We start from the raw sequence: 23369 nt of genomic DNA, 5'->3' as shown, positions 1-23369 counted from the left end.
GCACCCTCCTGTCTTGCCCTCTCCTGCCTCTGCATTTACTATAATCCCCTCTGCCGCTGATTCCCCTCTTCTACGTCATCCCTCACTCTCTCCCTCCATCTCACTCTTTCAATCACCTTTCTTTGTCAGTGGAGTGTGAATAGGGCTAATTATGGAGAAAAAGCAAGATGATTGTGATTCCAACTTTCACTCTTATGTCTTAGACACTCACAAAAACACAGAAGAATTTTCTTCTTAGCAAGTGATTTCTGCAGCAATATAGATTAAGATTAAATCAGAATTTACATGTACAAAGAACTGCACAAAACAGAACAACAATTAACACAAAATTGAGGCAAGTTACTCAAAGGCAGCTGAGGTAACACTTTTTTTCACTTCTACATATATGTGATTTAAAAATATGTGGCAATTGTGACCATAACCTCTTTTTTTAAAGTTGAAGTATGTAATTATTTTGTTAAATACTTTATTCTCTAGCTTAATATTTCTAATATTAATGCTAATAATAGCATTAATATTAATGAACTAATACTTGCTACAAGTAAGCCATTTATAGTTTGATTCAATTTCATATTCCATCTTAATATCATTCATATTAATATTTATTAATATCAATAATTACCAATTTTACTATAATTAAGCCATTTGTTGGTCAATTTAATATTACACTAGCATTAATAAAGTCATTTATAGCTCATATCTTATATTACACCTTATTAATGTTAATAATATTCAAATTAATATTATGAACAAACCCATTTTTTACTACATGTAAGCATTTGTCGATTTAATCTCATATTCCATCTTAATCTGAATATTATTTAATTCATATAAATAATATTGCTATTGGTTATTATTAATTATATTAGTGCTTTGGTGCTCTGTGAGCTTTCCAACCAGCAACACTGGCTCAACCAATTGCATGAGTTTGGGGCGGGATCTTTTTTTTTCCATCCAATAACAGATAGTGGGAGTGTTTGGAATGTACTTGAAAACAGTCAATATTTTAGAATTTTTATTTGATGAGGATAGTAAAATTACACACTTCAGCTTTAAGGATACATCTAGTCATTTGGTGCGTTAGATGTTTTATACTCAAAATCCCCATGGAAACATTTAGCAATATGAAATATCTCTAAAATCACCACCTCACTGTCCCAAGTAATGATTGCGTGTTTGCTCAAAGGTCAACAAGTCACTTTCAACCTCCAGAATCCTCACAAAAGGATCCTATTCACACTGTAGTCCCATTGAGCCATTCTTAGTGGAAATGCACCAGAAAAAATGTCTGTGGAGATGAAAGCGTGTTTTATTTTGGCTCTTTCTTCAGTCTATAGTGCTAAAAGGCCTCAGCTTCTTTTTGATGGTGAAAGGCTGCTGCAAATATCTACAAACACTCTGTTAAAGGTGAAAGGGCATTATGGTCTTGTTCACCCCTCTGTCAATGTATAATTTTAGAAGCATTCATGTGTGATGACTTTTTACCTTCCTGTAGACATAATTGGTGTGACCCCATTAACTTACAATCCAATCTCTAACATCATTACCGCAAACGCAGAGGCTTTCATTTGCAAAAAGGCAATGTGATATGGACATGTCCACATGAACAACGATCCCTGCGTTCTTTGCTCGTCGAAGAGGCTCAGCTGTGGGTATTACATACTTTAACGGTAAAGCGATAACCCCAGACGTAACCTCATACGTGTCTCTCCCACATCAGTGAATACAAAGAATAGACATAGTTCCGCTGTGTCATCAAAATTTCAGTTATAAAAAACCTCATCCTCCGACAGGGAGATGCTGTCTGCGTGTCGCACGGACCCTTCCGACGGCGAGATCCTCTGCTCCTGCGGCGGACGCTGCGTGTCCAACGGAGAATGAGAATGACTGGGGGAATGAGACTGAGGAGGATGAGAAGGCGCCAGGGAGCTGGTGTCATCAACTTCCATGTGCATTCTGTACAGGTGCTGAGGAACACCCAGACTCCCTCCATCCAACAGGAACTGAGAGAGATAGAGGCCCTCGGGGTCTGTGAAGACATCGTCATTGTTGTGAGAGCAGAAATTAAAAGACCTCAAGCACACACACCTTCTAGAATGAAAATTGTAGCATAAATGAATAAGCCCAATAAGCCCCAAACTCAATATAGAGCTGATCTGCTTGATCCATGAGTCATCATGTCCCAGACACATTCAGACATTTCTGTTTTTTCAGTTATTTATTCATTTGTAAGACTCCTCAGTAAAATGTGTTTTGCACCTGGCTCATCTAGCTAAACAGGTCACATCATTTGTCATTATTCTGGGCTTATTACTGCACAAGGGCTGTCATCCTCTTCATAATGAAATAGCACTATTTTTATACTAGCTGAGACAGAGTGAGATGAACCAGATGGTGAGAACAGCCCCTTTCACACATAGTCTTTACTGGTAAATTACCGTTAAGATATCATGAGTGAATAAGACCTTTTCAAAAAGTTTTGGCAATTTCCCGGTATGAAAAATTGTAACATTTCCTTTGTGTGTGAACAATGAATGAAGATAAGCTCGTACGAGGTCAGGCTGACATAAGAGGTTTGCTTTGGGCCAACCGTAAAGCTCTGCTTTTCTATGTAAACATGCATTAGATGAACATCTGACCGTTGCACTGCGTCTCATGCTCGCCTTCCTTTACATTCATCAGTGCTGTGGATCTGCAATTACCACATACTATAGTAACTGCAATAGCCTACTATGGTAACTATTAGATGCACCGATATTAAATTTCTCTGCCGATACCGAAAGCCGACTATTCAGAATGATATCGCCCGATGCAGATACTGATAGTTTGGTTTTTCTTAATGAAAAAAAATCTCTCCCAAATAATGTTGCAAACTATACAGGGAACCCTCTCATTTGGTACACTGTAATATTAGAGGCTACAATTAACAACAGAGGTATTATATTCAGCTGGTGTTTATTTTCAGATATAATGATTACAATCAAATAAAAACTGTAATATTTGTATAAAAGTATCACATAAGGTAGTTTTCATAAGCACTTGTCTTCATGGCAAATTTACACAAACATATCATTAACAGCTAAGCTAAGGAATTGTGAACATTGGAAAACATTCCTGAGGTAAAAGTGATATGATGTGATTGTTCACATGATGGTTGTTCACAAGCTGTTTTATTGACGTCTTTCCGCGGTTGAAACACAAATAAAGTGATTACCGAGACATGATAGGCTACATTCCGGTAAGTTGTACTATATCTTTCAACATACCTTTGAAGTTCATGCATGTTTTTCGAGATATAGCCTAACTTGTATTGAAGAGGAAGAAAAGACTCGTGCTCCGCACTGCCGCCTGAACTGAGGCATTATAGCGATCTGACAAGTCACGTTTAAGAGCGTCAAAACGCCATTTATTGTTTGAATTTCATGATAAAATTGACAGAATTTTAAAACTGAAACTTTTATTATTATCAGAAGTAACAAAGCACAAAGCTTTTTGCGATTATTGGATGGGAGGCGCTACAATTAATATTTGATGAACGCAGACCTGGCAACCATGGCTTGAACTACGGGTGATTCATAGGGTTAAAAAGAGCCTGCTTTAACGTCACTATTTTTAAACTGTTAATGTGTTAAAATTCAACACGAGTGATTTTCTTCAGTATGAGTTGCAGTCTGACACGTTTTTCGACACCCTTTTGACTGACAGGATATAATCGGCCCTGATCATCGGCAGTTTTTAAACCGGCCGATGGTCAATAGTGATAATAATAGCTTTTATCGGCCGATACATCGGTGCATCACTAGTAACTATTATACGTTTTGTGTTTTTAGAGCAAAATGCAGTTCTGTGTGATCATCCCTTTACGCCTGTCACGAAAAAAAAAATAAAAAAAATAACCAAAATGAAACTAAAGCACTTCTCCTTATCCAGGTGGATGAAGATGTTTATCGGTATTTTGGTACTGATGTGTGTAATTTGAGGTATTTTGGCATATTACCGCTAAAAAGATGGAACGCTGTTGTTTGTGTGAACAGCACATTTGTGTTTTTACCAGAAAAGTAATTCTGGTCATTTTACTGTAATTTACCGGGATTGCTGTGTGAAGTAGGCCTACTGTTAGCCTATATGGGTAAGTAAGATGCAAGATTTTCTTCAAAAACGGTGCTGGTTTAGAGCTGGTCTTGCTAATGGACCAAAATAGCCAGTATATTTTCACATGGACCAGCTATCGTAGTTACCAGCAAAGCTGATCATTTCATGGTTACATATAGGGTCTAAAATGAACTTTTATCACATATACCAATGGGGAGTGAATTGAGAGATGTACAGACCGGAAATATTTCTTACCAACCATGAAACTATTTTCATTTTTTTCTTTTTAATTTAAAGCAGTTCATAGTTTGTCTCTCATAGCATCATATATGAAAAGAGTCTAAATGTCTCTGTAAAATGGCACCTGTCACAAAAATGTTTTTTTGTACTTCAAATTTTTATTTTGGCGTTTTATGTCACACATGTTGCTGCAGGGAGTGCTAGAGGAACACTAGATTAAAGGATTAGTCCACGCCTTCTCTATACAACTTACGGAACGAACATGGCGCCAGTTCCGTTTTTTTTTCCGTAAGTAGAATAGGGAAGGCGTAGGACATACAGCTTAAGCTTTTTGAAGAATACGGAAAGTGGAAGCACGTGCAAGGTGATCATTTGTGTTTATAAAGCATATACAGTTGTATTTTTTTTAAAATGACCAATCGTTTCGCTAGATAAGACCCTTATTCCTCGCCTGGTTTCGTTTAAAGCCCTTTGAAGCTGCACTAAAACTGTAATTTTGACTGTTTGGAGAGACCATTGAAGTCCACTATAAGGAGAATAATCCTGGAATGTTTTCATTAAAAACCTTAATTTCTTTTCGACTGAAGAAAGAAAGACATGAACATCTTGGATGACATGGGGGTGAGTAAATTATCAGGAAAAGTTTATTTGAAAGTGGACTAATCCTTTAACTTCTCATGGTAATTTTGAAAAGTCTAGTTTATCTAATTTTCCATTAAAGTCCAATTTTTAGAAGATGTTTGAGTTACAACAGATGTTTTCTTAGTATGTAGTTTAACATGTCATGTCGCTAACATTAGCATGATTTGATTCAGATCATTGTTACAATCAGATGTTAACCATGCATTATATTTCAGTTCCTATAAAGTCACTAGCTAAGTGGCACATTTTATTTACTCACATTAGCCAGTTTGTGTGCAGTGTTAATTTTAGACCCTGGTCACATATATTTGGGTATTGCAGCTTTGTGTTTGGGGCAAATGACAGTGATATCATTACCTTGTAATGGGATTGTGCCGGCTGTGACTTGATTTTCAATGTCCTGTGTGGACCAGGCATTCATCGCTGCCTCAGCCAGAGCAAACTGCTCCGCCACACCTGAGAGAGGAAAAAAGAGATAAAAGGTCACAGATACACAGAGTAATGGGGGAAAAAAGAAGAAATGTGCTCTTACTCTTACTACCTACACTATTTTTCTCACTCATGTCCAATGAAGAATCATTTAACTTTTAAATAATTATAGGCAATTACCAAGACCAAGGAGCTATTTCACAACTGTCTGTCTGTAAAAACAGAAATCCTTCAGATTATTAATTACATTTTTACATTTACGAAGAAAAAATTAGCAGTGTTTGCTGTACCAAAGTCACCAAGACAAGGTCTTTCTAATGACAATGTCATTTTGCAAGTGATAAAATCGGATCTGTTCGTTCAGACAGTGTAGTCAACATCCGGTATATCTACATTGGTTGCTATAGTTCTGACATGAATGCCAACACATCACCAAGAGACATACATGAAGAGCTGTCAGTGTGGAAAGAAAGGATGGAAAAATCCTGCCTCTGTCCATCACTTTGTGCAGTGCTGAACTCGTGAGGTGCAATAGATAACATAAACATGGTATTACCCTATTTATACTTTTATGCAGGGCTGAAGTTTATACTTAGGGTTAGATATTTTTTTCAAAACTTGGCAGCTACATGTTAAATATATAAATGCTGTCTCACCCGCGGCAAATCGTGCTTCTTTGATTTCATCAGTGAGGTGGGAGTAGAGCTGCTCGTCCTCCTGCAGTGCGGCTCCCACACCTCCCCATCCTCCGCCATCTTTAGTCCAGCCACACCAGCTCCCTCTAGACGTCGTCTCCCCTCCCCAGCTCTTCCACTCGATCAGGTGGGCAACTCGGCCCTGGGCCATCGCTGTGGGCTTAGTGATGTGGTCTTTAATAGTGGCCAGCAGTCCTAAAGAGATTGGAGGGATTAGCATTGGTGCAAAATATAAGAAATGAAAAGAGGGAAGGAGGTGAAGAAGTAATGAGGGTTAAGAGAAGTAAAGAGGTGAGAACAGATAAATCGACTGTGGAAAAAAGGGAGCTTATTCTCTCCAAGTCATCAAAAACTGAACAGCTTTTTTAGGATTAGTGTCTGAAAGCAGAGACTAGAGGACACTTTGAATGCATTACACTTTGGTGCCCCAAGACAATTTTTTTAATTTTTTTTTTTAAGAGGCTTAAATACCATATTTTCTGTTTTGAGATTGATTATCTAACATTTAGCTTGTTTCAAACAGTATCCTTCCCCTTAAATTGGTGATTTTGGCCTTTAGCACCTCAGAGGTCTTGACATTCACAATTGTGTCCAACAATTAAAATCATTAAACAATGTCATAATTTTGACACAATCTGCTAAATTGGTTTTTACTTAAGTTATTGGAAGAGAAACATTCAAACAAATATTTCTCTTTAAATTACTTTTTAACTACAAATCAACATTTGGTCCCAAACTAGACCCCCTTTACTGGGTAATATGGGGTAAATTTTGACATAGGGTAAATTTTCAATCCTGTTACCCATTCTGGAAAAGTGTGTGTGTGTATACATACTGTATATATACATATATATATTATGTTAGATGCGATTAATCGCTATTAATCGATTTGACAGCACTAGTTTTAAACTATATTTAGACATGCCCCAATTATTGATGAAAGAGCTAAAAAAAAAATGCAAATCTCATATAAAATTAATATAAAATATAATAGCTCACATTACAATTTGTATGACTCTCTGATGTTGTACTAGTGAAAAGAAACACATTTACACAGCCAAACTGAGCACATAATTATCATGCAAGTCCTTACAAACTTATTACTGGATGCAGCAATGATTTGCACTCCCCATAACGTGTTTTATAAATTAATCTTTCTAACAGCATTTTCCCACAAGCAGTTAATTTCTAGCTCATTTTTCTGGTCGATCAGAGATTTGTGGTTCTTTTTTGCTCATTATACATATTCATCGGCTGGTGACTGCATTTATAATTAGACTGAAATGATCAAAAATGTTCTTTGGAAAAGCTTAAAAACCCATAACACATTATTAGTCTCTTTAATTAACTTCCTGAAGACGTCAAGACGTCAAGCAAAGAAACAGGCAGAAAAGAAAACAGGTGGCTAAAGAGGCACTAAGAAGGAGAGAGAGAGAGACTGTTCATAAATGAGAGATACGCAGGCAGAGGGAAATTACATTAGCAAGCTTCTGTAAAGGTCGACTGCTCTTCTGATTCAGATGAATGATTCTGAACGACGGCAAAAAACAACTCACAGTGTGACAGTGTCTAACATGTGCTCTTTGCTCCTCACCCAGCAGGGAAGATGTAGCCAATTCTCCAATGTCATACCCGCTGCTGCTCCTTTTATCTGACATGCTGCCATTGTAGGGCTGCTGGTTACCCTGAATAACACAACAAGATGGGACACACATATGACAGCCTACCATACCAAATAAAACCTTACAGAATATCACATTTGCAAGCAACACAGTGAATCACAGGTGCTAATTACACCTAACAAGACACTTTTATCAGATCTTACACATTCAGAGTGTGAAAGAACTCCCATGTATCACTGAAATGTATTTTCATATTCTACACGACAGGATTTTAACTTTCGATTTTTATGAGAAAACACACCTTGAAGATGGGCTGTCCCTCAGCGTACGACTGAAGCTCTTCCATGGGGTGTTGCTGGCCACTTTGCAGCTCTGGAAGGACAAAATACACTGCTGTTAATTGGAAATAATTGTTTATTTAATTTATCTTCTCGACATTGTGTGTGCAATTGGCAGTGTGCATTGAGTTTTATCTGGAGTGGATGGACGGGACTCACTCCTGTTGCACTCATGTTTCCATAGCAACAAGAGATTGTCTTGACAACACCTCCCTGGGGATCCCCAATGTTCAAGTGCACATTTTTCGTCACCGGCCGCATCACACTGAGGTTAGACCTCAAAGAGGACAGCTAATTTCAGACCTGTGGAGCTTCAGCAACCCGACAGCATGTTATTTGCTAACAAGTATCAACTGACAATGTGTGACCTTTACAATGTCACAAGTCGTGCGTGTCCCCCCATCTAAAAACCCACCTCCCATTCATCACTGTGAAACTCCATCCATCTCACATATGCATTATACATCAGTTTTGACCCTGGCATTTCGCATGCCATGCTCCGCCTTAGCTACGGAGCTCTGGACTTTCTAACCCCACAAGGCTCTGACAAACAAACATACCCTTCGCTCTTTGGGATTTACAAATTATCCACTTCATTGGTGCCATTTCCTGGGAGGACACCTTGAGGATAAAATGTCACCTCTTATCTTAGACTCCATTTGTAAATACTGTGATACTACACCTGTGTACCTGCAAAGCCTACCTTACCATAATGCACTTGTCTTAGACGATACAAATAAGAACAGAATAATTTCCCTCTGGTGCTCAGAGGAAACTTCCCAGAATCAGCTGTGTTACTGGTTCTGTTTACATCTAAAGGTGGCCTGTAAATTTTGCGCCAAATAGGCCTAACTAAAATAAATCCCTCAGCATAGAAAGTCATTATGTACAGAGATATTCACCAAATCAATTAATATGTAGACATGAAATATTGATGAGAAATTTTTTATTCATTTTTCTAGTCATTATGTAGCCTAAGCGATAATGTACAAAAAGACAGTCGTTATCATAAAATAAATTCACATTGACAGAGTTTTATACACATAATACATGGCTACTCATCAAATAAATACATGAAATATTAATTTGAGAATAATTTTTGTAATCTTACCTGAACAGTATTTTAAAGCTACCGCGAAGAAAATAGTCAAAATTACAATGTTCAAAAATAAGCGGCCTTTTAACAACACTGTAACAGTAATATTAATACTGAAGTTCTCTGAGGGTGTGTTAAATGAACACAAGATGGCGCAAATTGCGTTTGTTTGAAACTGTGTGGTACAAAAGACATAAAAGTAGCGTGAGAAATCGGTAAGCAAGCGGTAGTAAGAAATTATATATAGCCTGCACTTTAAATTGATACACGTTTTTGAATTTATGTCGTTTGTTTGTAAACTTTCTTAGTATAAACTACGAAATAAACTATTAGTTGACGGAGACCCGATATACATCGCTGCCATGACGACGCCGATTATTAGGAAATATCGGACCGCTGAGTGTCGCGATTGACCAATCAGAATCAAGAATTCCAAAGAGCAGCGTAATATTTAATTATAGTACAGTAGGCTACGTAAGCATCAGTGTTTTAGCAGAAACATGCTTTCTGCTGAGCAAAGAGCTGTACATCAGTATCATAAAGCATAAAACTTGCACAAAATAAAACCATGTATTCATAAACACTGCATTTATTTTAGTCACTCACAACTAATGTTCATTTTGCATTATTTTTTAATGTTGTGATTTTTTTCACATTCATGCATTATGTAAAATGCTCTCTATGGTGGAGATAAGAAGACAAGTGAATAAACAGATAAGATAACTGGACGGACCAACAGGTAGGCTTGATGGACACAGCATGGACAGATACAGACAAACTCAGATACAATCAGGAAGAGACTGACCTTGGTGACCTTTGCAGAGGCAGGAGCCCATGTTCAACAGCTTAGCAGTTATCTGTTCACCATGCTGACAGAGAGCGGGGCGACGGGGAAAAATTAGCAACAGTGAGAGAGAGAGATGAGTGTGTGTTTGGAAGAAGGGGATGTGGAACTGGCAGAGAGAGCCAACTGGATGATAGAGGTGGAGAAATTAAGGAAGGAAAAAGACTGGTCCAGGAGGAGGAAAAAACAGACTTGGTGTCCATCCGGTACAGTGTGAAGCACTGTTTCTCAAGTGGGGATGGAAGTGAGGAGAGGGAAAGAGAGAGAGAAGTAGGGGGAAACAGCACACTGACTGTGTGCACTCAGTCCCTCCCCTCCTCTCCTCTCTTCTCCTCCCCCTTCTGCTCTCATTTTCTCTCTCAGACACAACTTTCACACCATCTGAATACTAAAATTATTACCTTTCATTGAGGTTATATTAGAGATGCACTGGTATCCGATAACGGTAAGCCGATAATTATTTTTATGTTATGAATAATCAACAATTGGCTTGTATTAAAATGAATTCAAAATAAATTAAAAATAAATAATAAAAACTAGGTGAATTTAGGCATCACAACATTATATGTACATGTACAGTATGAAAAAAATATATATTAATTCTGAAATTTGATAAAGATAACATTTAACAGTGTTATGAAATTATTAGTGTTTTTATTTTAAGTGAGAATAAAAATAGGGGACACAATTAAATATCTAGCCCATAGATATTTATAAATAAAACATTTCTAATATCAGACGATAACCAATATGATTGGGCATAACATACCTGAATGAGAAATTGAAAAGAGAAATGAGAAGGAGAAGAAGAGAGATTTATATACACATATAACAGACATAATGGAATATAAAGGTGTGTTTATGATTAGATATTTTCAGATAAGATTCTGCAAGATAGCTGAAATTTCCAGTGCTGCAGAAACTAATAGAAGTTTCTATAGCTACTTATTGCTTTTTGCTGCCCTCCAGTGTCACAAAGGTAAAGTTGCATGCAGAAGCACACTCGACGTGAATGCTAAATAACTATTTTAGTTTAAAATTCTACATCCAATTTATAGCAATGTATTAAAGGGTTAGTTCACCCAAAAATTAAAATTCTGTCATTTATTACTTACCCTCATGCCGTTCCACACCCGTAAGACCTTCGTTCATCTTCGGAACACAAATTAAGATATTGTTGTTGAAATCTGATGGCTTTGTGAGGCCTGCATAGGGAGCAATGACATTTCCTCTCTCAAGATCCATAAAGGTACTAAAAACATATTTAAATCGGTTCATGTGAGTACAGTGGTTCAATATTAATATTATAAAGCGACGAGAATATTTTTGGTGTGCCAAAAAACATAACAAAAAAAATAAATAAATAAATAATAACGACTTATTTAGTTACAAACGATTTCAAAACACTGCTTCATGAAGCTTCGGAGCATAATGAATCACGTGACTTTGGCACTCCGAACAGCCGATTCGGTACACTGATTCACTGATTCATTGTGCTCCAAAGCTTCCTGAAGCATTGTTTTGAAATCGGCCATCACTAAATAAGTCGTTATTTTGTTTTTTTGGCGCACCAAAAATATTCTCGTCGCTTTATAATATTAATATTGATGCACTGTACTCACATGAACTGATTTAAATATGTTTTTAGTACCTTTATGGATCTTGAGAGAGGAAATGTCATTGCTCCCTATGCAGGCCTCACGGAGCCATTGGATTTCAACTAAAATATCTTAATTAAGGTCTTACGGGTGTGGAACGGCATGAGGGTGAGTAATAAATGACAGAATTTTCATTTTTGGGTGAACTAACCCTTTAAAAATATTTGTTATGTAATATTATGTAATATGTAATGATTCACTCTATACATCTTGAGCAGATGGAGAGTAGGCTACAGTCTTCCTCAAGGGCAGACAGTTCAGAGGAAGAGCTGAGAATGATCTGAACATGGATCCTCAAAGAATTATAGTGCCACTTCCATGACAAATTGATTATAAATTATTTCTCAATTTATCTGTAAATACTGAGCGGCAGTAATCTGTGATTTACCACAAATGTAGATAGCTATTATCCTTCAAATTTAAAGCATATGAGTCATATTATTTTTCTGTTTTTACATTTAGTCTTGCAAGACAGTCATAATAAACATAGAACTGCAATGTGCCATTATGAGTGTGGATCAACATTGGCAAACAACCTACATTTTAATCAATTGCCAACTCTAGTTTGAACATGTTGCTATATATATGGGTAAATATAAGAAATATTTGTTTTCACGACATGCGAATCATCTGTGTTTAAGGACAAACTTTGTGGAATTTAGACAACCCAAATAGGCCTAGTTTAACTGTATTTTAGCCTATGCGCATTTTTACTAATTTTATTTAACAAATCAAGCTCAAGTGTGTTTTGGTCGGTTTTGGTCATTTTTGTATATTGGTTCATTTTGTTATCATAAAAGAAAAGTTTTATTTTTACACTCTCACTTATCTTTTACATGTCTCAGAGCACGCAGGACACATGTCTGAACTTGTGGCTTCAAAAAGAAATTCTTTTCAGTCTCCTTGTCTCTTGTTAACCTGTAATCCAGTAAGCAAACATTGTTCAAATTGTTTTTTACTGACATCACCTCAAGTCATGCTCTTGCACAAGAGAAACTGCTCCCTTTTAACGGTACTGTGAACAAACCTTTCTTTCTAAGGAAGTAAAGGTTTGCATGTTTAAAATTTTTATTAAATAATGCAAATGGAATTTAATTTGCTAAACATATCTGGCATACCTCAGGGTAACAGATACACATCAGTAACATTCCTGATGTTAGCTCAACTTGAAGTTGAATTATATTTTAGCTTGATGAAATTCTGACACCTAGTGGTAAATAAATGCACTTGCACTCTGCACATTTATGTTTTTTGACACAAATTAAGTGAACTTTCTATGTGAAAATAGTAAAGATTTACACTAATTGTACCATGTCAAAATGGGTTATTCTGTCTTTCTCTGAGGTTGCACATGTGTGTCTGACTTTTGTGGGCACATAAATTTCCATTCTGCATTTAACTAGCCATTTACTATTCCCACTCCCATTTCCCTGCCCATTCACACCAGCTCTGTCTATTTCTCAAATTCATCACAGTGTGGAAAAACTACATAACATACTATTACCATCTAAGAGAGAAATTTAGAGGGCGCCTCCACCTTTAAAATCACAATTATGATAGAAGATAACCTCGGGGTCCAAAAAATCTGAGAGCAATATGAAAATGCTTGATTTGCATTTTAATTAAAAAAGTGAAACACACACACACACACACATACATACACACATATATAAATTCCCAAAGAAATGAATTAATATATGAATTCAACAAAAAAACTCTTTTAAAAAAAAAATCGACACCTTAAATAGTCACTAAACAGGTTATTAGGGAGAACATTGTGAGGATCACCTGTTTTTGTGTGTTCAGGGTTTTGTGTGATGCTTGGAGATTTGCTAATATAATCCTGCAGATGACACTAAGATGTGAGTGATGAATTATAATTGGAGAACAGGGCACAGCAAATATATGTGTGCAGCTTTGTGCATAACAAAACATCTGAGTGTGCGCTTCATCAGTTTAATTGCAGATCCTGGACTCCACAGGGTCTTCTGAACAACTTCCACCATCAACTATGGTATGGTTGTTTTTTGTTTTCTGATTAACTCTCCTAGTAATCAGATTCATCATGAATAATTAATCATACGAATGAACGACAACAGTACATTGAAATCATTCAAAGGCACGGCTCTAGTCTTCCTCTTGCATGGCATACAAGTGAAAAGGCAATCCACCTATTGTTGTTGTTCATTTAAGAGTTAATTGGAAAATTATGAGCCTTTTTTTTTGAAGATGACTTCAACTGTTCAGTACCCAGGGACCCCCTATAATGCATTGTGGGGTCCCCAGAAAGTACTTCAGTAGTACAGCGGTTCCCAAAAGGGGGTACGCGAACAAAATGCTGAGTAGTTCATTTAATTCTACCTTAAAATAATATTAAAATCGAGCATGTATTTCTAAATGCCAAAATGTCATAAATCCAGTACATTTAATCAAATTACCTCATCATTTGCAGTCAAAAACGACTGTATCCACAGAAGCAGCATGGATATGATAGATTGCGTGCAGATTCTACTGCCTTAAATCACGCTAAATTACTGCCGTTCTCGACAATGTACCTTTGTAAAAGTGGGGATTTAGCACTTACTCGCATGAAGAACAAATATAGACACAGATAGTGGATTGATATCGATTTAAGACTCAAACTTTCTTTGATACAAAAACATACCTTGTGTGAGTTCTTGTATTTAATATTGATAACGAGCAAGAATGCAATTGTTCCCAAATATCCACATGCGTTGTTGTTTCGCGAACAATTCTGTGGCTTTGAACGAATCGTGAGAGTCAATGATTCAATGATTCATTCACAGCCACTTGCTTCATTACTGAATGAATGACTCGATGACTCACTCATAAAAACAGTGACTTGCTGCCACCTGCTGGCGGTTTTAGTTTAATATTTAAAAGGTTTACTTATTCTGCGTTCCAGACAAGTTTTTGAGCCCGCAAGTCACGACTTCAAATCACGACTCACGACTTTGTAGCATTCCAGGAAAGTCACGCCAAACTGCGTAAAAGTGTAAACAAACCAACATGGCGGACCGTAGGGGGCTTATGCTCATTAACAATTATTTCTAACGCCAAAGGTGCTTACTCCTTGCTTATTTGAGGGAAACAGAGGAGGAAAACGGCGCATAAGGCAAGAGAAGCTGTTATAGCTTTTATTTTACCGTGCACTTGCATAAACACCGCATCCGTAGGGGCTGCCATTGTTATTTCGCGGGCTATGTGACGTCAGAACCCGTAACTGCGAGTACATCGATCTAGTACGAGTTCACGTGTGGGAAGTCACGGGTTTTTGCTGTTCCAGTGCACTTTCACGAGTAGAAGGTTGGAAAAACACGGGTTACGGGTTGCCTGGAACGCAGCATTAGTTTTACCATCATTGCATATTTCTCTATTGAACATTTTTTATTTAAAACATTATTTATTTTATAAAATTATTCATAAAGGTAAAAAAAAATGCACTGGAAAATCAATTTAGGGGGCAAATATTGTCCCTTAATGGAAAAGGTGTGACTGCAGTCGAAATGGAAGAGAGTGCGCAGAAGGATGGTAATCCCTTCAGGGGGTACTCCAAGCAAAAAAGTTTGGGAACCACTGCAGTAGTAGAAATAATAACAAAATCAATTTACTCTAGAGAAATCATGCTCGTACTTGTTTTAAATAGAATATTTACATCATTTAAATTATTAGTGTTTTATGAGTGTTTACATTATGAGTGTTTTACATGGTAATGGATATGACAATGAAATGTTATGTCTTGATGGTATGGATCTGCTATGCTGCTGCTGCAGAGCAAGTACGGGACTTGCTACTGCCAATACATTCACAACACGCTGCTGTGAGCAAGTAAGACACAAATTACCTGTAGCAGACAGGTGGAGCTGGGGAAGGTGGAGGGCTTCTGGAAGTGCACTGCAACTGCTACAGAAAATGCTAACCAGTATTTGAAGGTTGAACAGTGAGCTCATTGGGTACTGATAAAGCAGGAACCAATCAGCTGTGCCCTACAGAGAATGATTTGATTGCAATCAGTGTGAATTAAGGACATGTCAGCCTGTGCCTTCTAGAGTTTCATGACAGAACTTTGTATTTCCCTATTCTACTCTAACAGCTTCACTTTTAATGTACAAATATGTTTTTGCTGTTTCAGAACACCAAAAAAGAGAGATTCTTTTACGAAAAAAACGAAATCCCTTTCCCGTGGGACTTGCTTGTCAGTTTGATCCCATCACTCACAACAACACACTCAACACCACTGATTTTATTTTTGGCTGCTTATTTTGGAGGTCTTTGGCTCAGTGCTTTTCTTCTCTCTGTCTCCATACAGTTTACATACTTCTGTCACCATAAATAACTTAACTAAAGCAATAACCCATTTTATGAGTTGTCAGTGGTTATTCCCCTGGAGAGGCTGGACTGAACGCTTTACTCAGTGGCCTGAGACATAAGGTTAACTCCTTTAAGCAGAGATGCAGTCAGAGGATGTTTCCAAAATGTCTAAATATTTGTTGCAGTCTAGCTTTAATTAAAAATAGTGTATTTTAAAAAGATAATGTTAAACATAATAATAATAATTTGACTTTAATTTAAAAAAAAAAAAAAAGAATAATCTACACAAACAAAATTGAAAGTGCAAACAAAATGTTCACCTTTAAAAGACAGATAACAGAACTGAACGAAAATTTTGGTTATGCAAGACGATATTTAATAAATGATATCTAAAATAGACACCACACCAAAAGAAGTGCTTTTGAGTAATCTGCAGGACAAAAAAAAATCCTTACGATGACTACCAAAGAAGCTATTTTTCTTTTTATGAGCATGTTAAAACATGACAAATGAGTGTCACTTAAATTCAACATCAGCCTTGAAGAGCTAAGCTAGGGGATTTCCAAAGCTGGTGCTATGAAACAACACATTCTTACCGTAATAAATCACCTCAAACTCATAAATTCCATGTCATTTGTTTAAAGTATTGTATTTGTTATACGCCAGAAGTCATTATTGATTAAAATCTCATGCATTTAGAGCTTCAATACATCAGAAACCTGATCTGCTCTTCCTGTCCAGTGTTTTCCCACTGTAAAGGCCCATCCCTGCTCCACAGCACCAGCTCAGCAGGTTCCCACTACTGTTGACTCCCTCCCACTGTCTGCTGTTCTCACACTTCAGACAAAGATAATCTCACCCGCCTCACCTGCTGCTGCGAGCAAATCCTCTGAGACCCCCCACTTGTTGCTGTTGAAGAGAAAACCCTCCACATTCTTTATCTGCTCCAAAGAAAATGCTGAAAGGTGGATTCACAGATATGATCTGCATGTGGCATTTCTTGTCATTTCTACTGATGCTGAACGCCTCCTAGTAGACGTTTGGTCCAGTGCTTGCAAAAGCCTGTCAGGAAGAGAAGCAGAAAAGGGATCTGGTTTCCAGTCCATTCCTGTTTCTTGGCTAAAAGTGTTAACCTAAACTGTTTTTACAGCAGTAAATCTTGTACTGTAATATAAGAAAACCTAAACTTGACAAATCTCATTTGCAAGGGTTTGAATGCTTCAGGACAAATGTGTTGCAGCACCACAAGAATTTAGCTCATGAAGAATCAAGATCATAATATCAGCACAAGAAAGCCAGTGTGTTTTGGTTAAACAAAAGTGTAATTGTGTTGAATAGAGCTATTTCACAGTAAAAACAGAAACATGAAAGGAAGATGGTGACATCACATGTATCTCATGATACAAAGCTGAAGTCTGATATTAGCCTGAAGGAGGTTATTTTGATTATGACAGCCAAATGCATTAGTGAAATTATGCAGGAAAAAAAGTAAATTTTCCATTGTCAATAGCAGCTTTCTATTGAAATGACTGGATTGCGCCCACGAAAATTTGCCAAACGGTAAATAAAACTGCACCTTAATCATTACACAGTTTTTACAAGAACACTTACCAAATAAGTAAATAAATTAGCATGAAATATTAGTTTCATATAATCTAATTACAGTTTCAGATTATATTTTTACAGTAGTATGTCAGTGCAACAGTCCAATATAATGTGTGTTCACGCCATATCATAATTACTGTAACTATGGGATTCTGGCTCTTGAAAAGCATTCACGTCCTCATAGAGCTCATAATTACAGTTTGTAAGCTGGGAGTTTTCTGAAAGCTCCCACGTGTACCACGTGGCCGCTGTACCACCTGACCACTGTAGATTCATTTAGGCGTTCATAGTGGTGCTATAGAAAGCATAATTCCCAGTCTGAGGACGTGAACAGCTCTGAATATAACGTCATGTGTTGTCATCTCAAGATTACGGTAATTACGCGGTGGCGTGAATGCAGCAACACAGTTCGGTCATTATTTAAGGTAAGCAGTAAGCACCACACAAGCAAGAGCTGTGCTGATATTCACAATTTCGAATGTGATGTTGTTTGTATACAACAATAATTGAGTAACTTACATTTTACACACAATATTGCCGGTTATATTGTTTTGTTCTGCCAGCGACAGAAGATCCACACAAAGACAAAGCAAAATCAACTGTTTCCCCATCTTCAAACAAACAAAATCATCTGTTTTGAATAAATCGGTTGAGTGAATTATTCAATGAGACTTTTTCTTTCCTGAATGAATCGGTGCTGTAAACGAATCAATTGAGTTAATGATTCAATGACTCATTCACTTCTCAATTCTAATAAATGAATAACCAATACAAATAAATTCTCCTCCTCCTTCACATTTGTCACAATCATTTTATTTATGTTTTACCTTCGCAGTTTAAATAAACATCTCACATATTTCAGCAGGGAATCTTGCTTTATTAATATTTCTCAAACATTTCCTAAATAACCAAACTTCAACAACATAAGGTGACTCTTGAACAATCAAGAATATTCCAATATTCAAAAAAGTTTCCCTTCGATGTGCTCATTTTCTTTCCTTGCATCCTTTTTCGGCAGGCAGTGTTTTATGAATATATTAATTGGTATACTGGCTGCATACTGACTTGTTGCTTCGCTGCCCGATCAGGCAATGACTTTGGATTCAGACAAGCAGACGAAGGCATCATTTTTAAGTTTTTGGACACAGCCACTGTTTTGTCATGTACAATACATGGAAGTAGGCATATTCTTATTCATAGGCATATGCCTCCTACATAACCTGCAGAAAAAGATACAAACAGTGAAACATTTTTGGAATGCCGCTCAACCGATTGGTCTGACTGACGAATCAGAATCAAGTATTACAGAAAGCTATGTAATAATCACTGTAGTAAGTAATTTGATCACTTTAAGTAAGCTAACATAATAAAATATATATCTGAGCATGAGGCATGAACAAAATATGTTGTTGAAATCAGTTTATATGACTGAGGGATAACATATTTCATATATCTTCTTCTCAGTTGTCTTTACGTTGCCCTCCTTTGTTTGAAGTCCTCTCTTACATCAGGCCAGCAGCATACATCTGCAACACCGTATTCAAGGCTCAGCTAAAAGGAAATTGCTTTAATCCAAAATTGGGTTGAAGCAATTTCCCCGGCCCCTTCCTTAAGCAGTGCCAGATACGGGGACCACCTCAGCAGAGGCTCACGCAGGGGATGAATAGCAGACCTCAGTGTCCTCGGGGCATGTTAACTCTCGTTCCATATGCTGCCTAATTGGTTTAATTACTGTAATTATCTGCTGGGGTTCACATTGTGCAGGCAGGAACGATTAATGGCTTCAAGAACACATGCAGACAGGAGTATAAGAAAAGGGAACTGCTGAAGAACGCCAGCAGAAAGAGGGCCGATAAAGTTTGAAAGGACTGTCATGGCCACTCAGGGACTAGGCAAAACAGATCTAATTGAAAGAATACTACAGAGAACTGCAAAATAGAGCCTGTGTTGTTGAGCGGGTAATTATTTGACCTGAAAACCTACAACAACACAGTGAAACTTCACAGGAAGCAATCATGCTAGTTTTGTACCGTTTGCAGCTGTCTTCTTTAAAGCGTAAGAGGGGAAACAAAGGGAAAAAGTTCATATTTCACTGTCAAGCTGTCAAGGTCTGAAAGAACCGTATTTAAGGCACACTGATAGATGAGTTACAGTCTAGTACGCATAATTAACCAATCTTCCTGGCACATTGTAAAAATGCAGATAAGATAAGCTGTGTTAAAAATAAACATATCAAGGTCACTTTCATCACAAAGCAGCATTTGTTTAGGCACCGTAACAAATTTATACATGTCACAACTGCTAAACAGATAAATCTGTCTCCATAGAGTCTACCCTCATTTTAAGGGTAGAAGGAAATGTTATATTTTTGCTAAATACATGCACTAGGTGTTGTCCTATAATATCATATACATTCAAATGTGTTTTTATTTGACCTGAGAACAAAGCTGGCCTTTGTATATAATTGTTTGAAAAAAATTTCCCGGTTCACATGTTTTTACATGTTACACGTTTTCCACACATGTTTACATGCAGTACTTAAAAAAGGCTACATAAAAAGCAAGTTGTTGCCACAAAGTAATGAAGAAGCATATAAGTTAAACCAATGGTTCTCAACTGGTGGGTCACAACACAAGTTGCCCCAAAATTGGGTTTCATTAATACTGTATGAAAAACACAAACAATAAAATGCAACTAAATATATTACTGTGCATAATTAAAATAGCAATTATTATTGGTATACACCTTTCTTTTCTTTTTTTTTTAAAGATTTTTTAATTTATTTTATGTAGCGATGCCATAGAAGAATCATTTTTGGCTTCTTAAAAAACCTTTAAATTTTTTCTTAGTGTGAAGAACATAATAATCTAACGGTGTGTTCACACTTGTAGTTTGGTTCTCTTGGTTCTTTTGGTCCGGAGCAAAAAAGAAAATGATACATTTAGTCCTGGTTCACTTAGCGTTCACACTCATTTTTTAACACCGAACCTAAAGACACAAAACAAACAAGAAAAAAAAAGGCTTTTATGACATATTTTGGTTCATTTAGATGTCTTTGGTCTATGTTGTGTTCATATTTCAGTAAAACCGCACCAGAGACTTTTCAGGGGTCTTGGTCCATTTGTTTGATGTGCATAAGGTCCGAATGGCAGCATTTGCACTTACAGAATTTAAATTAATCGCATTAACAGAGCAATCATATCAGAGTTTATTTTAATTGAACCAAACCTATTAATTGAACCAAACCTATTAAGAACCTTTTGAACAATGGAAAGATTCTTCATGGAGCTATAGATTCCAATAAAGAACTCTTGTTTTTAAAAGTGTAGTCAGATTACGAAGATGCCAACATTGACGGTTGAGTTTTTACACAAGGTAAAAAAAACAAAAAAAAAAAACAGATTACATTAAATACAGGTTCACATGCAGCTGGAATAAATGTGGTTTAGGGCTGACTCCACTGTGTTTTGTGCGGTAAAATTATTGGCTGTGCACTGCAGAGAACATTAAACCATTAAAAAAAAAAGAGATGTTTTTCCTGTTCAGCTTATGTAATGGTTTTAAATTTGTACATTGCTAGATCTATGCAGTCCAATTTTAATACATTGTAATGAGAACATTTTGTTCACTTTTGTATGCTAAACAATTTCATTTGAATCGCAACTTGATGCCCGACGCAAAATCTACGCCCTGAAACAACTTTGAGAACCACTTGGTTGAACATAAGTTACCGAAAACACCAATGATGAAGAGAAAAGGAGCTGGTGAGTGTGGTAGCATAGCCTAAAAACATGAAAAAGTCATGAAGACAACCAGAATGATTTGAAGAGGAGAAAGAGAGTGAGGAAAAGAGTGGAGAGAGTGAGAAACACAGAGAGAAAAACTGAGGGAGAAAGACCAATATAGCCCCAAATTGGAGGATGTGTTTTTTGGTCAGAAACCCATCTCTAAAATTAGCCAGGGATGTAAATTCCACAACGTTTCTGACTTTGTGTGTTCAGATGAAAAAGAGGGCTATGGAAAAGACAAGAAATAAATATAAAAGGGAAAACTCATACTTGAACTGTATAATGATGATTTTTACAATGGGAGTACTTTAAAGAGCATGGACGTTTTCAAAGCCACTGTAAAGGAGGAGGAAACCTAAAAATGAAAGCCGCAGGCCTCACACAGGACATTTCGCCATTAAGGTTAAACCATGTGTACAGCGCATAAAGCACCACAGCCCAGCCTTCAACACAGTCCTCACCTATGCTATTGTAGCCTGTAATTTAAGCTTACACACATACAGGGAAAAATGTGCCTCCCATAATCCACATTCTGGGACATTTCTGCTCATAGATGGGAATGGTGCTGTTTACATGCAATGTAAATGTATTCTTTAAGTGGCAAATACTGGTAGTGCTTTCAAAATGTCTTCCCCTTACCTTTACAACACTGTCACTTTCTTTTCACTGGTTTTCTCTTTGTGTTTTCTTTACAGTAAACATGAATTGTCATTCTCAGCCCATTTACTTGCACAATGTGATGTATTTCCAACTGAAATAGGATATTCAATGAGTAAAAAGAAACGTAGGGAGTGACTTGTTTTGCTGCTGAATCTTCAGCGTCACGGAAAATCCGTCATACCGTCATACGTTGGAAATTTGAGATCGCAAAACTTTGCAGTCTGAATGTAAAAAAACAAAACAAAACAAAAAAACAACTTTAAAAAAAAAAAGAAGAAAAAAAGAAATAATAGCATTACCGTTGTTCTCGTTGTCCTCACCGACTATCCATTCACAAACAAATGACTCTTATGAGCTAGTCTTTTTTTAGTGAATCTACAGCACGAAAAGTGTAGTCTAATTCGCTAATTTCTCTTAGTTCTTTTAATTAGTGGTTCAAAAGGACCAGTTCACTGAATCGAATCTCTCAACGCTGTTAAAGGGTTAGTTCACCCATAAATGAAAATTCTGCCATTTATTACTTACCCTCATGCCGTTCCACACCCATAAAACCTTCGTTCATCTTTGGAACACAAATTAAGATATTTTAGTTGAAATCCGATGGCTCTGTGAGGCCTGCATAGGGAGCAATGACATTTCCTCTCTCAAGATCCATAAAGTTACTAAAACATATTTAAATCAGTTCATGTGAGTATACAGTGGTTCAGTATTAATATTATAAAGCAATGAGAATATTTTGGTGCGCAAAAAAAAACAAAATAAAGACTTATAAGTATATAAATATATAAATATAGTGATGGCTGATTTCAAAACACTGCTTCAGGAAGCATCAGAGCGTTATGAATCAGCGTGTCGAATCAGCTGTTCGGAGTCACGTGATTTCAGCAGTTTGGCGGTTTGACAGGCGATCCGAATCATGATTCGATACACTGATTCATTATGCTCCAAAGCTTCCTGAAGCAATGTTTTGAAATCGGCCCTTTTTTTTTTTGCCGCACCAAAAATATTTTTGTCGCTTTATAATATTAATATTGAACCACTGTACTCACATTACCCACTTTATGGATCTTGAGACAGGAAATATCATTGCTCCCTATGCAGGCCTCACAAAGCCATCGGATTTCAACTAAAATATCATAATTTGTGTTCGGAAGATTAACGAAGGTCTTACGGGTGTGGAACAGCATGAGGGTAAGTAATAAATGACAGAATTTTCATTTTTGGGTGAACTAACCCTTTAATGAATTTGGGGTCTTTTCTGCGAATTGCAAGTTGGCAGAATGCAGAAATAGGAAAAATAATAATCAAGTTCCTCTTACTCAAATTTA

General features: G+C 36.8%; 1 protein-coding gene across 8 annotated transcripts; it reads right to left on the bottom strand.

The window, feature by feature from the left end:
* Positions 1-1000: 1000 nt before the first annotated feature.
* On the bottom strand, positions 1001-22128 carry fam131c (family with sequence similarity 131 member C). Of its 8 annotated transcripts, none has more exons than XM_048178877.1 (7): positions 22021-22128; positions 16857-17050; positions 8022-8092; positions 7693-7783; positions 6060-6293; positions 5332-5430; positions 1001-2029 (listed from the first exon to the last, which is right to left on the bottom strand). In XM_048178877.1, the coding sequence occupies exons 3-7, from the start codon at positions 8064-8066 to the stop codon at positions 1764-1766; spliced, it is 735 nt and encodes a 244-aa protein (XP_048034834.1). In that variant the 5' UTR covers positions 8067-8092; positions 16857-17050; positions 22021-22128; the 3' UTR covers positions 1001-1763. The 8 variants fall into 8 exon arrangements, with proteins under 8 accessions (XP_048034834.1, XP_048034837.1, XP_048034831.1 ...); XM_048178880.1 differs by lacking the exons at positions 16857-17050; positions 22021-22128 and adding exons at positions 9960-10023; positions 15522-15584; XM_048178874.1 differs by lacking the exons at positions 16857-17050; positions 22021-22128 and adding exons at positions 9960-10023; positions 14322-14339.
* Positions 22129-23369: the final 1241 nt, after the last annotated feature.

Source organism: Megalobrama amblycephala, linkage group LG24 (genome assembly GCF_018812025.1).
Source record: "Megalobrama amblycephala isolate DHTTF-2021 linkage group LG24, ASM1881202v1, whole genome shotgun sequence".
NCBI lineage: Eukaryota > Metazoa > Chordata > Actinopteri > Cypriniformes > Xenocyprididae > Megalobrama > Megalobrama amblycephala.
Note: the sequence above shows the minus strand (reverse complement) of the source record. Positions and strands in the feature narration are given on the sequence as shown.